The 16234-nt window shown below is 40.1% G+C and overlaps 1 protein-coding gene across 1 annotated transcript in view; it reads right to left on the bottom strand.

Annotated features, from left to right (window-relative positions):
* The window catches only part of LOC144679966 (protein argonaute-2), a 74571-nt gene that overhangs the window by 32922 nt on the left and 25415 nt on the right, over positions 1–16234 (bottom strand). The window contains exons 3-5 of the mRNA XM_078540986.1: positions 14947–15067; positions 6901–7082; positions 2211–2347 (exon numbers count right to left, since the gene is read on the bottom strand). Of these exons, the coding sequence (XP_078397112.1) occupies positions 2211–2347; positions 6901–7082; positions 14947–15067 (440 nt within the window). The remainder of the gene's footprint in view (positions 1–2210; positions 2348–6900; positions 7083–14946; positions 15068–16234) is intronic.

The raw sequence follows: 16234 nt of genomic DNA, 5'->3' as shown, positions 1-16234 counted from the left end.
GAGCAGCAGCATTTTCTCACTAAAAATTAGATGTCTCAAGTACAGGGAATATTTGCCAAGTAGCTGGAAGTAGCAGTTTCTTCTCAAGGGTAATTAGAGTTGAGCAATAAATGCTGACCTTGTCAGCAACATCCACATCCTATAAACAGACTTCTAAAAATATATCTGATTTTTACTGTCATAAAGGGGTTTAAATGTGGATTAGAACAGCTTGCGAAACTATGATCTAGAGTCAGAAAGAATGGGTGAGAAACTGGAAGACTCGCAGCTGGTAGCAGACTTTAAGGCCTAGAGCCAGAAAACATGGTAAATTTAAAAGTACGACAATGTTACTCTGCGCAAGCTCAAGAAGCCACTTCGGCAAACTGCCAGTCATGTCTGGACAATATATGTTGTCATGCTCAGTTTAGGCAGAAGCAGTTTATCAACTTCCTGGATTGTTAAAACCGCATCTATTATAAATGGATTACTTACACACAAATATTATTGGCACATTCTTTATGTTGTAACCAATAGCTGTCTCTTTAATGAAAGCTGGCCATCTGAACCTGAGATGATTCAGTCAAGATATATTCAGCACTTCAGGCCTATGCCTTCATTTTATGGACTGAGCTGGTGAGTGGCTGTAACAAGTGATATTATGTCCAGTGGAATAAAATTAAAATATTGCAGGTGCTGAAAATCTGAAATAAAAACAGAAAATGCTGCAAATACTGAGGTCAGGCAGCACCTGTGTATGAGAGAATGAAAATTCTACATTGGCGTGTTCTGGGTCTCCTGTCATTCCCAGATAAAGTAAAGAAAGGGTGAATTAAATAGAAAGAAAGTTAGATGGATTTTTTGGTGGAAAATAGAAGGTACTGCATATAGGATTAGAAAGTATGAAACGTGTACAACATAACAAGGTGATAAGGTATCATTAACTGAAGTAGAAATGATTTGGATGTTGTTAACCACAAATTATCTAGTTATTTGGAAGTTGTCAGAAATGAAGTAAATCAAGTACTTGGCTGCGCTTTGTTGGCATTTGATCAGAAGTTTAAACAAGTTATTCGAATCTTGCAAAGATCATTGACGAGGGCACATTTAGAATGGTGTGTAATTTTGGGCAGCATAATTTTGAAAGGTTACCGATTGAGTGGAAAGAGCTCCGCCTGGATACACAGATTTGAAAGAGGATGCCATCCTGGCCTTGAAACTAAGCGTTCTTTGCCATAAAGGAGGTTAGAATTACAGAATTCTGAAGCAAGTTAATATAACAGCTTTACACCGATTCCAGCAGCTCATAATTATTGGTTACGAAGGACTAAATCTCATTTTGTCGTCAAAATTTTCATGCTCTAACTAGAAGTTTCAGCTGGCTTGAATATATGAATATACCATAATAACTGCATGCACAAACACAAAATTATCAGTTTGCATTATTCTATAATATTTATATTACACATGCATGTCAGCGCATAATGCACTTACACATTGGTTTCTGGTGGTCTATCTATCACCCATGTTGGTGAAAGTGACAATACAAAAATGCTAACTCTGCAAAAGCCAGAAGATCCACAAGTTTATACATTTACACAGGCTCAAATATGAAAGTGCAAAACAGCGATTGGTCATTCTAGCATGTTCGCACTGAAGGTCAGCACCCATCAAATGCAGAAATCACAGTGCAAAATTGTTTAGACCTTAAGCATCAACAAATTTGCATGCATTGTAAATTTCAATGCTATTTTAAGTCCAATTTGCCTTCTCAGATAAAAAAGAATACACAATTTGAAGAGCAGGGAAATTCAATATCTTGCCTAATATTTCTCTCAATCAAAATTTCTACAAAAAACAGATTACTTAGTCGATCTTGTTGTCTGTTTGTGGTACTTTACTCTGCATAAATTGGCTGTTGTGCGCCCCTATAATGCAAGAGTGGCTACAGTTTAATAGCACTTGATTGGCTGTAAAGCACTTCGGAAAGCCCTGTGGTTGTGAAAGGTGCTATACAAACACAAGTTTGTTATTTCTTCCCATTACAAAAAAAGTTAGTCATTGTAAACCCATTGTTAGTTTTTTCAGAATTCTCAGCCGTGCCATGCAAAGCTCATTAATAAAACTCAAAAAACAGCCACCTCAAAACTAGATTTATTAAGAGTGCAGCAAAAATGTCCTCATTTCTAAAAAGGCAAGAATAAATTAGCACGTTAACCTCTGAAACCTACCATCAATATTAAGCATCATTTTCCACAAGGAAGGTCTGACTGACTGGTGAAATCCGAACCATACTTCCCTGCCCCCTCCCAAGGGATTAGAGCACCCCTCAGATGGCGTGAAGAATGAACGGCCTACTGGAGTGTACCTGAAAGGAAAGAAAATAAGTATTGTAATTAACTGGACAGAGAATCACTAATTATGTAACGGTAAAGGCATTAGTAAACTTTTTTTTTAAACTCTTGCAATTGTAAAGTGATATTCACTCTTACAAATATGATGACTGACTGAAAAGTGGATGGAACAACTGCAGATTTTTTTCTCTGCCTGGCTTCAGGAGAGTGTCAGCTGTGGGCTGATTGCATAGCACTCTCACCTCTGAGTCAGCAGGTTTTGGGTTCAAGTCCCACTCCAGGATTTGAGCACAAAAATCAAGGTTGGCAGTCCGGTACTGTACTGAGGGTGTGGTGCATGTCTTCTGACGACAATGTCTTGTTAATTAGATGTTCATGTGTAAAAGATCCTAAGCCAATTTTTTTGTAGGAGAGCAGGGGAGTTATCCCCGGTGTCCTGGCCAACATTTATCCCTCAATCAACATCACAACAACCGATTATCTGATCTGTGGGATATTGCTGTGTGCAAATCTCTCCTAAAGTACAACAGTGGCTACACTGCAAAAGTACTTTTGAGACGTCTGGTGGTCATGAAAGGCACTATATAGGTGCAAACCTTGTTTGGAAAAAAGATAGTGCCATGCAAACCTTAGACAGTATTAAAGCCACAATGTTGTGGAAGGTGAAAGAGGGGAGAAAAAAGTAGATCAAGAACATTTGTTCCAAGTCACTATTGTCCATTCTTTTTCAGCTACATGTGGGGCTAGATAGACCAAAAAAAAACATTAAATATGGCAAACAAGAATTAATCATATTGTGACACTATCAATTAGGTACCTTACAAAAGAAAAATCACAAAATTGGAAAAAGGGCCTATTCAACAACTTCTAGCTCAGGTCCACAGCAATTATAGCCAGAAGCTTTTCTTTTTTACTATGTCCTCATACACCTGCATAGAGAAGATGGATATTCTGTACCCACCTGCTCAAATAGCAGATGGTCCATATGTTACATCTTTTACCCACTTCATCTGCACAGAAATCCCCTCAGTTTGGTGGTTCCGACTGAAGAGATACCACTGTGCTTTAAACCAACATGTCTGTCATTTTACCAGGTCTGCACAAAAATGGGAATATTTGGGATGTGATGACAGGCATATTCAATGCTACATAAACAACCTTTCATGAACAAATCGCTGCAGTTGGAAAAATAAAGACTGTGAAGCCAAGGTTTACTAACATTTACAAAAAATGGACATCCACATAAACAGGGTAGCTCTTCTGTGTCAATTAATTTTATCAGTATAGGGTAGTGGGAGGTAAAAAAAGAGAACGTATGTTGAAAGAGATTAAATGGAGTAAAATTCATATGCTTTTCTCCTTTTCCAGCATGTGGGTGCGGCTGTGGCTGAGTAGGCCAACATTTGTTGCCCACCCCTAACTGCCCTTGAAAAAGTGGTGGTCAGCCACCTTTTTGAACCACTGCAAACAAGTTTGGTGATATGAATAATTTTTCTCTTTTCTTGTGCTAATCAAATTAAACTTAAGTCGGGTGGGGGATTTTTCAGTTTACCATATAAAAACTTGTCCAATAGAAACTCTCCTTTCTAGTGTCAGATTCAAATTTTAAGTACAATTCTGCAGAAGCCCACACTACATTGCTTCGCTGACTCCTGATCTCCCACTTGTCTCTCTACAACTTGCAGTTTCCATTCCCCAAGTGTGCTGCAAATGTAGGAAATAGAAAATATTGCATGTGTATTCTTATTCTGTGGAGCCGCTCTACAAATTTCCTTCGTCCACACTATCCCCTCCACCACCTCTCTCTCCTTTAGGCTCAATGCACACCATAAATCTGAACACCAGCACTACTGGAGGCTGAAAGCTAAGCAGCAACTGTAGACAAATGGGAAGTCAAGGAGAGCTGAGCAGGAAGCTAGTGATGCAGAGACAATAAAACAGGACAGCAGGTACACCCACTCCGTAGGGAGCTATGTCACTACAAGCAGCAATGATTCCTGAGTACACCTCTCCTCACAAACAATCCACATGACCTAAATTTCTTACTTTAGACATGTGCACAGCGGCTACATAAAAACATGAACTATGACAATTATACCCAAGATGCTCTTAACTATTTGGATTATCAAAGTGCAAGACTTTACGAAAGTATAACATTTAACTAATTAGATAACTAGTTCTTTAGATTAAAAACAAAGAGACAAGTACTGAGTGAGGTATGCCAGGATACACAAGTGACCCAGAATTACAACATCAATGCAAAGTAATTTAGTTCATAAAGGACATCAAGCTAAAGAGATTTGTGGGCTGAGGAACGAAGCCAAACTCTTAACTTTAATCTAAAGAGGAGGGAGGTGCCGGAGGGGGTGGCGCGGGCGAAGGAAATTTATAAAGCGACTCCACACAATAAGCATGCATGTGCAACATTTTCCATTTCCTACATTTGCAGCACACCAGCACATACCTTCAACTTGGTCTACTGTATTCGCTGCTCTCAGTGTGGTCTCCTCTACATTGGGGAGACCAAACGCAGACTGGGTAACCGCTTTGCGGAACACCTTCAGACCGCAAGCATGACCCAGACCTTCCTCTCGCCTGCCATTTCAACACACCATCGTGCTCTCACGTCCATCTTTGGTCTGCAACAATGCCCCAGTGAAGCTCAACACAAACTGGAGCAACAGCATCTCATCTTCCGATTAGGCACTTTAGCCTTCCAGGGAACCTTCCAGACTTAACACCGAGTTCAACAACTTCAGACCATGAACTCTCTCCTCCATCTTTACCCCCTTTTAATCAATTTAAAAAATTTTTATTTTTATTTATTTTATTTATTTATTTATTCAACTTTTTTAAAATGCTTTTGCCCCCAACCCTCCCCACCACCTGTCGCTTGTATCTATGTTGCGCTTTCTCAGAGTGCTAACTCTTGTTCTGCTACTAACATATTCTGTTATCTTACCTTTATGCCACTATCCACACCTTCTTTAGTCTTTACCACTACCATTAATACTCCTTTGTCTTGTGTCCATGACATCTTTGTCAATCTCTCCTTAGCTCCCACCTATCCCTGGCCTTCTATCTTCACCCACTCCTCCAAACAGTATAAAATCCACATTTCACTTCTCTTTAGCTCTGAAGAGTCATATGGACTCAAAACGTTAACTCTGTTTCTCTTTCCACAGATGCTGCCAGACCTGCTGAGTTTTCCAGAATTTTCTGTTTTTACTTCAGGTTTCCAGCATCCGCAGTATTTTGCTTTCATCTTAAAAAAGGAGCTCAACTGACATTGCACTTGGGCTAAGGACAATTGCAAGATACTACATGTTGCAGTTAAAAATAATCAGCTATTTTAGTATACGAGTGTCAAGGGAAAAGAAAGAAACACCTGGGGTTACTAGTTTGCTCATCATGAAATAGTGTTTAGAAATAAGCTTTAGTAGTAGATTGTGGATCTGTCTTTTAAGTGACCAAAGTGACAAACTTCCATAAGGCCTTAAATGTTCTGAGGGACTTTAAAAAAAATAGTAAGGGCAAGTAACTGGCCAAAGGAAGGACACATAGAGTATTTCTGACAATGTCACTGGCTACAGTGGGGGATACTGCATTTACAGTACTCTTGGTCTGTGCCAAGTCCCATCTGGAGTTATTATCTCAAGTTGAAGAAAAGATATGTACGTTAATTGACCTGTCACTCACCAGTGTGGGTTGGCTACAAACAAAGTAAATAAGATTATATTACCAAAGCCACTAATTGGCTATATAGACCAACATAGGTTAGATCGTGCCTAAAGTATAATTCTGGTCATTGAAACACAACAGGAGGCTGCCAGGCCCTACAAGCAATGTAGAAGAGAGTAGTACAAAGGTTGATCCCCAGGCAAGAACAAAGAATGCTAAGGAATGACTCGATAAACCAGGGTCGTTAGCCTGAAAGAGGACTACATCAGAGAGAACTTCAGAATATTTATTAGAATAGAACAGAAGGTAAACCCAAAACTGCCAGTGAAGCAAGATGTTGTGAAAAATCTGGAACAGATATCAGGAAGTAATTCTTTGTGTAGAGTGTAGTCAGGCAAGATATGAGGCCAGGGCAATAGATTCACTGAAAAAACTAGATTCTATAATAGGGCAATAGAGCTGAGTAGTCTCAAAGGATGAAATCAAATTTGGTACAGGACCTTACTCCTCCAAACTTTTATCTATCACAGATGGAATATCTAATTTCCATATCTTGAGGCTGTAAGTTGCAAACGTCTGATCAGGTGCTATGCAACAGAATTTGTACAATTCCCAAGTTGGCAGTGGTGAAGGAGTTGACCACTGCAAGTGTGAAAATATTTTCCTTTAGTCTTCTCTAGTTGATCTAGTCCGTATTCCTTAAAGAAATCAAAACTATGTTAAATTTGAGAATCTAACATTAAAAAGATGATCAGTTTTTGAGGAATAATTCACCAGTAATTCTGTAACTGAGTTAGTGGTTTCCTTTCACACACAGAAACCCAAAAACTCGCATGCAAGGTTATCTACTAAATGCCACGTTTAGTCACTAGATGGCTCTTCTCACCTCATGGAGGGTAGATGTCTCATCACTACATCTAGTGCTTGAATAGATTCAAAAGGAATAGCTGGGAGTCGACCTGAAAGTGCATCATGCAAGGCTTGGAGACTGACACATGCCACCCACTTTATCACCACCTTAAAGATTCTGTCCTTTCCTTCCCCTGGTAGAGTTACCTCTAGCTCCACCTATTTAAAAGAAAAAAAGTCAAACATTGAACATGGATGAGCAGGACAATATAAAGGTTAACAACATATGAAAGAGTAGAAATGCCTATTCATAAGCCACATCAACCAAAAGCCATATTGAAATATCAGCACATAATAGATTTCAACATTCCCCCATCAATAATCACCATTAAAAGTGACAAGCACTTAAGGTTATAATACATACACAATGATTCATCTGATTGATGACCTTCAGTAAAATAGTCACAATGGGAATTGAAGGGAGGTCTACCTTTACACTTGTTAAGGATAGAAAATAAGATTAACACAAGCTTCTGTTTATTCAGGAAAATTGATAAGGAAGTGGTGTTGGATTGGTTATTTATGCTTAAAGATGATAAGGCACCAGGACCAGATAAGGTGCATCCAAGGGTACTAAAGGAAGTGAGAGTGGAAATTGCGGAGGCACTGGCCATAATTTTTCAGTCTTCCTGAAACTCAGGGGTGGTGCTAGAGGACTGGAGAATTGCAAACATTACATCCTTGTTCAAAAAAGGGCATAAAGATAAGCATAGCAACTACAGGCCACTTTGGTGGTGGGGAAACTTCTAGAAGCAATGATTTGAGACAAAATTAATAGCCACATGGGCAAATGTGGGTTAATTAAGGAAAGCCAGCACGGATTTCTAAAGGGAAAATCATGTTTAACTAACATGGAGTTTTTTGAAGAGCTAAGAGAGTTGATGAGGGGAATGCTGTTGATGTGGAGCACAAACTTCCAAAAGGCATTTGATACGGTGTCACACAACAGTTTCCATAGCCTCCAGGGCTATGGGCTAAGCAGTGAAAAATGGGGTTAGCGTAGTCAGATCTTTGCTGACCAGCGTGGACACAATGGGCTGAGTGGCTTCCTCCTGTTCTGTAAACATCTATAAGTCTATGAACAGACTTGTGAGCAAAGTTATTGCTAATGGAATAAAAGGGACAATAACAACAAGTATATGAAATTGGCTGAGTGACAAGAAACCAAAGAAAGTGACGGTTAATGGATGTTTTCCGAGCTGGAGAAAGGTTTGTAGTGGAGTTCCCAGGGGTCAGTGTCGAGACCCTTACTTTTCCTGATATATATTAATGAATGTGGATGATATGAAACTTGGAAATATTGTGAACCAAGAGCAGGATAGTGTAGAACTTCAAAAGGACATAGATAAGTTAGTGGAATGGGCGGCAGGTGGCAAATGAAGTTCAATGTGGAGAAATGTGAAGTGATTCATTTTGGCAGGAGGAACACGGAGGGACAATATAAAATAAAGGGTACAACTCTAAAGGAGGTGCAGGAGCAGAGGTACCTGGGTGTATATATGCATAAGTCATTGAAGGTGGCAGGGCAGGCTGAGAGAGCAGTTAATAAAGCATACAATGTCATAGGCTTTATTAGTAGGACCATACAGTACAAGAGCAAGGAGGTAATGTTGAACTTGTATAACACATTAGTTCGGCCTCAGCTGGAGTTTTATTCCAGTTCTGGGCATCATACTTTAGGAAAGATGTGAAGATATTCGAGAGAGTGCAGAAAGGTTCACAAGAATGGATCCAGGTATGAGGATCTTCAGTTACAAAGATAAACTGGAGAAGTTAGGACTGTCTTCCTTGGAGAAGAGAAGGCTTAGAGGAGATTTGATAGAGGTATTCAAAATCATGAGGTGTCAGGACAGAATAGATAGGGAGAAACTGTTCTCATTCATGAAAGGATCAAGAACGAGGGGGCACAGGTTTATAGTAATTGGCAAAAGAAGCAAAAGCAACATAAGGAAAGGCTTTATTGTGCAGCTTGTGATTGAAGTCTGGAGTGCACTGCCTGAGAGTGTGATGGAGGCAGCTTCAATCGAGGCATTCAAAAGGGAAGAATGTGCAGGGTTATGGGGTGAAGGTGGGGAACGGCACTAGGTGAATTGCTTACTCAAAGAGCCGGTGCAGACACAATGGGCCAAGTGGTCTCCTTCTGCACTGTAACAATTTTTTGATTGTGAAAATGATTACTAATACAATCCTTCTGTAAGTCTAAATCAAAATAAAGTAGATCTTGCGATAATCCAATCTTTTATCGAAAAATCAATAAATTAGGGATATTAATTATGTTATGCTACATTTTTGAATATAGGATTAGAGCAGCAGTGCAATAGGCATATGAAATTAAAAATAGCTGCTACTAGGAGGGTTGATAATCAGAAGGCACAGATTTAATATAATTGGCAAGAAAGCCGGGGAGATGAAGTTTCTTCTCAATGGAGTTGTTCTATACTGAACTGCAATACCTCCAAGTGTGGTAGAAGCAGATTAAATAACTTTCAACAACAACTTATATTTACATAGTGTCTTTGATATAATAGAACGCCATAAGACACTTCACAGGAGGATTATATATAAAAAACACCAAGACTCATATTAAGATATGTCAGATAACCATAAGTTTGGTCATAGAGGTAGGTTTTAAGGAATGTCTTAAAGGAGGAAAGCAAGGTGGAGAGGTGCTGAGTGCGAGGTTTTACAAAATGGTTATATTTTAAACTGTCTCTTTTAATTCAAGGTAAAATGGTATAATGGGGAGGCATGTGTGATCTCCTATTAGTTCTGCCCAGCGATAAGTCTATGTGACCTGATTTGACAAGGGGCCCAGGACAAATCCTACTGAAACTCAATTGCCAGCTTTCATACCTGGAGACAAAGGATAAAACAGCTGGCCCTGCTGTGGCAGGCTTGCAGACTCTCGCGCAGTCTTGTGTAAAGACCCCAGACAGAGAGAGAATCCCAGAAAGAGAGAGACAGGGAAACAGCAGCCATGTGGACAGCAGGGAAGAAGGTTAGCCACCAGGCAGGATGCTGGTGAAAGCTCATTCTCTGGCTGAAGAGACGGGATCTGTGGAAATTTAAGGAACCTTGAAGATTTGCCCTGGCATAGCAGGGAGGAGTCGGCACCCAAGTGGACTTTGCTGCTGGAAGCCAGGTTGGGAATTCTCAGAAGACTGGGGGAAAAGACTTGGCACACACTGGACATTATGGCTCAACAAAACAGGGAGAAGTGAGTCTGTTGGAAACTGGGAGTAACTTTGGACTCGTTCCAATAAAGACTACAGCAGAGAACACAACATAATATATAAATACGGTTTTGGATTTTTGGCTGTGTTAAGAAGTTAAGGGTGGATATCTTTTCTGCAGCGTATACAAAGTAATGTTTAGTTGCTGGTGCTTTTAGGTTCTTTGTTACAGTGAAAGTTTTAAAACAAGAAATCTTGTCTTGCGATCCTTTGAGTTGGTTAGAGGGAATTCCAGAGCTGAAGGCACAGCCAAGACACAGTGAAGCGCTTAACCTCGGGAATGTTTAAGAGGCCAAAGTTAGGTGAGTGGAGATAGTGCTGAAGGTTGCAAGACTGGAGGAGATTACAGAGTTGGGGAGGGACAGGATCATGGAGGGATTTGAAAGCAAGGATCGCTTTCCAGGACATTGCTTGACCAGGAACCAATGTAGGTCAGAAATACAGGGGTGATAGGTGAACTGGACTTGGTGCAAATTAGGACACAGGCAGTAGAGTTTTCGGTGACCTCAAGTTTACAGAAGGTAGAATGTGGGAGACCAGCCAGGAGTGCTCAAATTAAGTCTGGAGGCAACGGAAGTGAATATATAGCTAAAAGCTAATGGGATAGCTATTTCAAAGAACCAGCACAAGCACAGTGAGCCATCATGTGCAGCACAATTCTGCCAATTATAAAGTCAAGGCTCTTAAAAAACAATCTGCATTTATAGAGCACTTTTCATGACCTCAGGGCATTCAAAAGCACTGAAATCCTTATCATGCCTATGGTTCCTCCAGACCTAACTATTCCAAAGGTTTCCTACCCAACCTCCCACCTTACACCCTATGTAAAAGAAGTTACACTTATGTAGTGCCTTTCATTACCTTAAGACACCCCAAACCAATTTACATGTACTATAAATGAAGTGCTTCTGAAATGTACTTATTGTTGTAATATAAGAATCATTATAACTAGTTAGGGCACAGGAAGCGCCCACAAACAGCAACATGATAGTAGCGAGATCATCTGCTTTTTTCCCAGTGATGTTGATTGAGGGATAAACACTGGCTGGAATACCAGGGATAACTCATCTTTTCTTTAAATTCATGCCATGGGATCTTTTGCGCCCACCCAAGAGAGAAAACAGAACCTCTGCTTAACATCTCATTTGAAAGATGGCACTTCTGATGCTGCAGAACTCCTTCAGTGCTCCATTGGGAGTGCCAGCCTGGAATTTTGAGTCAGTTGTGGGTTCAAGCACCACAACGGTGCGAGTGCTAACAACTGAGCCACGGCTGACACTCGAGCATAAACTTGAACTCATCCAAAATTCTGCAGCCCACATCCTAACCCACATTCAGTCCCAGTGACCTTCACGCATGCTCAATGGCCTATACTGACGCCTGGTCCAGCAATGCCTCAACTTAAAAAAAATCATCCCCATTTCAAATCTCTCTTTGGCTTTGCCCCATCCCTATCTTAGTTACCTCTTACAGCCCTACGCTACTCCAGAGATCTCTGCAGCACTCCTATAGTTCTGGCCTCTTGCACATCTCCAATTTTCATTGCTCCACCCTTGACAACCATGGCTTCAGCTGCCTAGGCCCTAAGGTCTGGAGTTCTCTCGATCCTCTCCACTTCTCTGGCTCCCCTCCAGCGACAGTGAAGGAATGACAATATGTTTCCAAGTCAGAATGGTGAGTGACTTGGAGGGGGAACTTCTAGGTGGTGGTGTTCCCATCTATCTGCTGCCCTTGTCCTTCTAGATGGTAATTGTCGTGGGTTTGGAAGGTTCTGTCTAAGGAGCCTTGGTGAATTCCTGAAGTGCATCTTGTAGACAGTACACATTGCTGCTGCTGTGCGTCAGTGGTGGAGGGAGTGAATGTTTGTGGATGTGGTGCCAAACAAGTGGACTGCCTTGTCCTGGACGGTGTCCAGCTTCTTCAGTGTTGTGGAAGCTGCACTCATCCAGGCAAGTGGGGAGTATTCCATCACACTCCTGACTTGTGCCTTGTAGATGGTGGACAGGCTTTGAGAAGTCAGGTGGTGAGTTACTCGTCACACGATTCTTAGCCTCTGACCTGCTCTTGCAACCACAGTATTTAAATGGCTAGTTCAGTTCAGTTTCTGGTCATTGGTAACCCCCAGGATGTTGATGGTGGGGGATTCAGTGACGGTAATGCCATTCAACATCAAGGGGGGATGGTTGGATTCTCTCTTGTTGGAGACGGTCATTGCCTGACATTTGTGGCGCGAATGTTATTTGCCACTTGTAAGCCCAAGCCTGGATGTTGTCTAGGTCTTGCTGCATTTAGACATGGACTGCTTCAATATCTGAGGAGTCGTGAATGGTGCTGAACATTGTGCAATCATCAGCAAACATCCCCACTTCTGACCTTATGATGAAAGGAAGGTCATTGATGAAGCAGCTGAAGATGGTTGGGCCCAGGACTCAGCTCTCAAGGGTTCACTTCTGAACTTGTCCCTTCCCAGCCTGGAAACTTTAAATTCCAGAGCAGTTGATCATGGTGCAACTTTTTCTGGAGACTTCAGCCTCTGTCTAACACTAGGCAAATCTTCCTGCCTCTTTTTAACCCAAGTTTGGTCATTCTGATCCGAGCTCCTACACACTTTCCTATGCAGTGAATCAAACCTCCTTGCTACCTATAACTTCTCTCTCTCAGGCCATGGGAGACTAACCTAGAGTGAAACTTTTCAGGGATATCTTAGAAAACCTTCCTCCCTCAAAGCCATGTCAATGTGAGTCACATGGGCTTTGTATCCAGGTAGAAATGATTAGCTATCCCTGAGACCCCAGCTCTCTTTCATCTTGGAAGCAAGTGGACAGTATAAAGCACAACTATTTACAGCCTGACATTGTCAACACTCTTTTTTGGAACTTAACAGACTCTTTAGTTTATCCACTATTAGCACACAAGCTGCTGCCATTGTCTCCAGAGTGTAAACACCTTGCATCTTATTCCCAGTAAGGCAACCTGGGCCTCTTTAGTCTCGAACAATCAAACCACCCAGGCTTGCTGTCAGGCAGATTTCAGAACAGGTCACAAGACCTCCTTCATTTTACCTTAAATGAAAGACACGGTCCCAAATCACAAATTGTAAACCTCATCATTATAATGGCTTAAAATCTGCATACAATATCATTTATTCTAATCTCATGACAACAATCCTGTGTTTGTTATTTCTTTGAAATACACCTGCAACCTGGAGAAAGTCACAAATGTACTTTGTGCAGCCTAAATTTGTTCTTTTGCCTTGGAGCGAGTAGTAAAAGAGAGAAAGGTAAGCCAAAGAGAATTACTGTCCATTGTATGTGGCAAACAAGGAATAAGTTACCTTATACATGTATACCAACGCTAACCAGTTCGGTGTGCCATCACCTTAAATTCCATCACAACTATATACTCAAAATGCTTGGCTGTCATTAAATCATAGACAAGCTAAAACATCACCGACCCAACAGCAAAAGCAAAACTTTCAATGATTGAATTCCCCTCCCAAATTGCTTGCTTCAGCTGAACCCAACAGAGCATTCCAAGAATTAAACATCTGGAATGGTTTACTCACTACCAATGCCACTTATTTTGACCTCTATAAACATCGCCTAATTTTATTGAAACTCTAAGAACCTTCCAGGATTGGTTTTCCAATATCCATGTACTGAGCACCAGCCTAACAAGCTCCACAGTCCACTTATTCTTACCCAATACCTTTTCCATCTTCCACTGGTTCTTTAGTCCCTCAGAACACAATTTTAAAAAAAACATAAATCCCTTAAAGGTCTTACTCAATCTATATTAGCAATCTCCTGCAGCCCTACCTCTCAGCTGCACCTTTTCAGTCTCCTAATTTTAGACTCTTGTGCACAAATCCCTCCTACCCCTCTACCAATGGCGGCACAGCCTACAGTCAGTTTGGTCCTTCGCTCTGGAACTCTCTCCTTGAACCACTCTTCCCCACCTGCAAATATTCCTCCAAATCTGAGTTCACACTACTCAGCATCAATTTCTCCTTTGTGGAGAACCTCATGATGTTTGCTTGTAAGTACAAGCTATCGCCGTGTCATTGCAACTCCATATCTAAATGTCAGTGGTCTGAATGCAAAACAGTTGCATCCCATTTAACTTCTCGAGCAATTTAAACAGAATAAGCATGAAAAGGTACTTGCAAAACTGATCAAAACATAGATACCAATTAAGTTCACCCCTTTCCTATTATTCATCTGCTCTGTCTATAAGCAGATGTGAAGCTGCCTTGCACTGAAGACAGGAAGAATATTTTACATAGTGCAGGTGCGTTTTCTGTTGAGATGCAGGCTCAGGGGATTTCATCGAGATAACACAGTAAGTTGAACAGATAACATAAAGCACAGATAAAATGGTGCACATATTTAATCTAGCCTAGGTAAAAGTGGGTCTAACTTTAATTTTAATGTGAGATTTATTCCAGAATGTGCACCACAAATATGAAAACACAAATGTATGTGCACAATATTTTTACAGAAGCCAAAAATGTTTGGTTTTAAATAGTGATGAACAAAATACAATTATTACTACTAAGCGTAAAAAAAATTTCACTTGGCTCAATTTCTTTTCTAAAATATAACAATGCCTACTAGCTATCCAGTTGTAACTTTGCAAATATACAAATAATATTTAGAACATTGAGGTGACAGAAAAATCAGCACTCTACATTTTTCATACGTTTATATATTAAAAGGCAACATTTGGGCTCACCCAATTAATTTAAGGGTAAGCACTCAGTGTTAAGATCATAACTTAACCTTACTTACCCTGTCTCGCCCTATAGGAAGAGGCATTGCTGTATAGAGGTTCTTCCTTCCATCAAACACAGGCTTCCGATCACCAAAAATCTGATTTTTAAAATGTTGAACCATGTGTTCAACAATTTCCCTGAAAAGTAAAATAATTATTTTACTTCTGCAGCTGACTCAATAAAGGCGTCTTTTATCCAAGCATTCAAAAGAAATGCCCTAAGTTGGTTTAAAATCACTCCAATTGCACAAATTCTTAATCTTATTCAAAACGTTTTCCAATTCATACTTTTCTTGAAATACAATGAAATCGCAGTTAAGAGACTGTAGCATGCTTTAGTATCATGTATACAGCATCTTTCTACATTGTTAAAGCATCACAAAGCAACTTCACACAATGAATTATTATTAGAAAATAGTGACTAATACAAGCAAACCATTGGTTCTTAGTCATAGGTGCCCAAATTTAAGCTTTGCTCCCATCAGTTCGGAATGTTGAAACAAACTATAAGATTTTAGCTCAAAGCTTCAAATATTGGTGAATTTATTTGAAGCTCACAAACAACGTTAATCCTTAGGCAATTTGTGCAGTTATAAACTAACATTATTTACTAACAAAATATGCAGTTGCACCAGCTTCAGGTTAGCATTAGAATTCAAATTTTATGGCTTATTATAAAAAATCCTTAAACGTAGAACTTTTCTGATGTTCTATATTGAACCTAATAATACAGGTGTTATTTTTGAAAACTAAATTTGGACAATTTAAATTTGGGGCAAAAATGAAATTACTTAAATGGGGAAGATGTCTCATGATCACCTCTATTCACAGGAGTGAGCCTAATGATAGCGAAATATAAAACCAAAATTTGGACCTTGTCAGTAGCGTGCCATATCACAAGATACCCTGATGTTCAAGCTACGTATTGTCACTGCAGCTTCTTTGATCCTCAATTCTATGTGGCTAAGTTGGACTTGCATGAACTACTGTAGCCCCTTCCACTAACTCATTACTACTTCCATGTTCTAACCAAAGAATTTGAGTTTAAAAAGTGTGCGATGATCACAGTCTAATTTCAATGCACATTCAGAATATTTCTCGTCTATCATGCATGTTGAGTTTGCCAGGTTAATCATATTCAGTTTATTTTCATTGTAAGAGGTTCAGTGTCCGTATTCTTCTCCTTTCTTGTTAATTATTTTCTACATTGACTATAACGGATCAATGTGCCATGACATTGGACATATGAAGTTATGACCAAGTTCAGCCTTTGAGCAAAATGGGGCGAGCGAGGGGGGCCGGGGG

The sequence above is a fragment of the Cetorhinus maximus genome, chromosome 4 (assembly GCF_964194155.1).
Source record: "Cetorhinus maximus chromosome 4, sCetMax3.hap1.1, whole genome shotgun sequence".
In the NCBI taxonomy this organism is placed as follows: domain Eukaryota; kingdom Metazoa; phylum Chordata; class Chondrichthyes; order Lamniformes; family Cetorhinidae; genus Cetorhinus; species Cetorhinus maximus.
The sequence above is the reverse complement of the archived record's forward strand: the minus strand, read 5'-3'. Positions and strand labels throughout refer to the sequence as shown.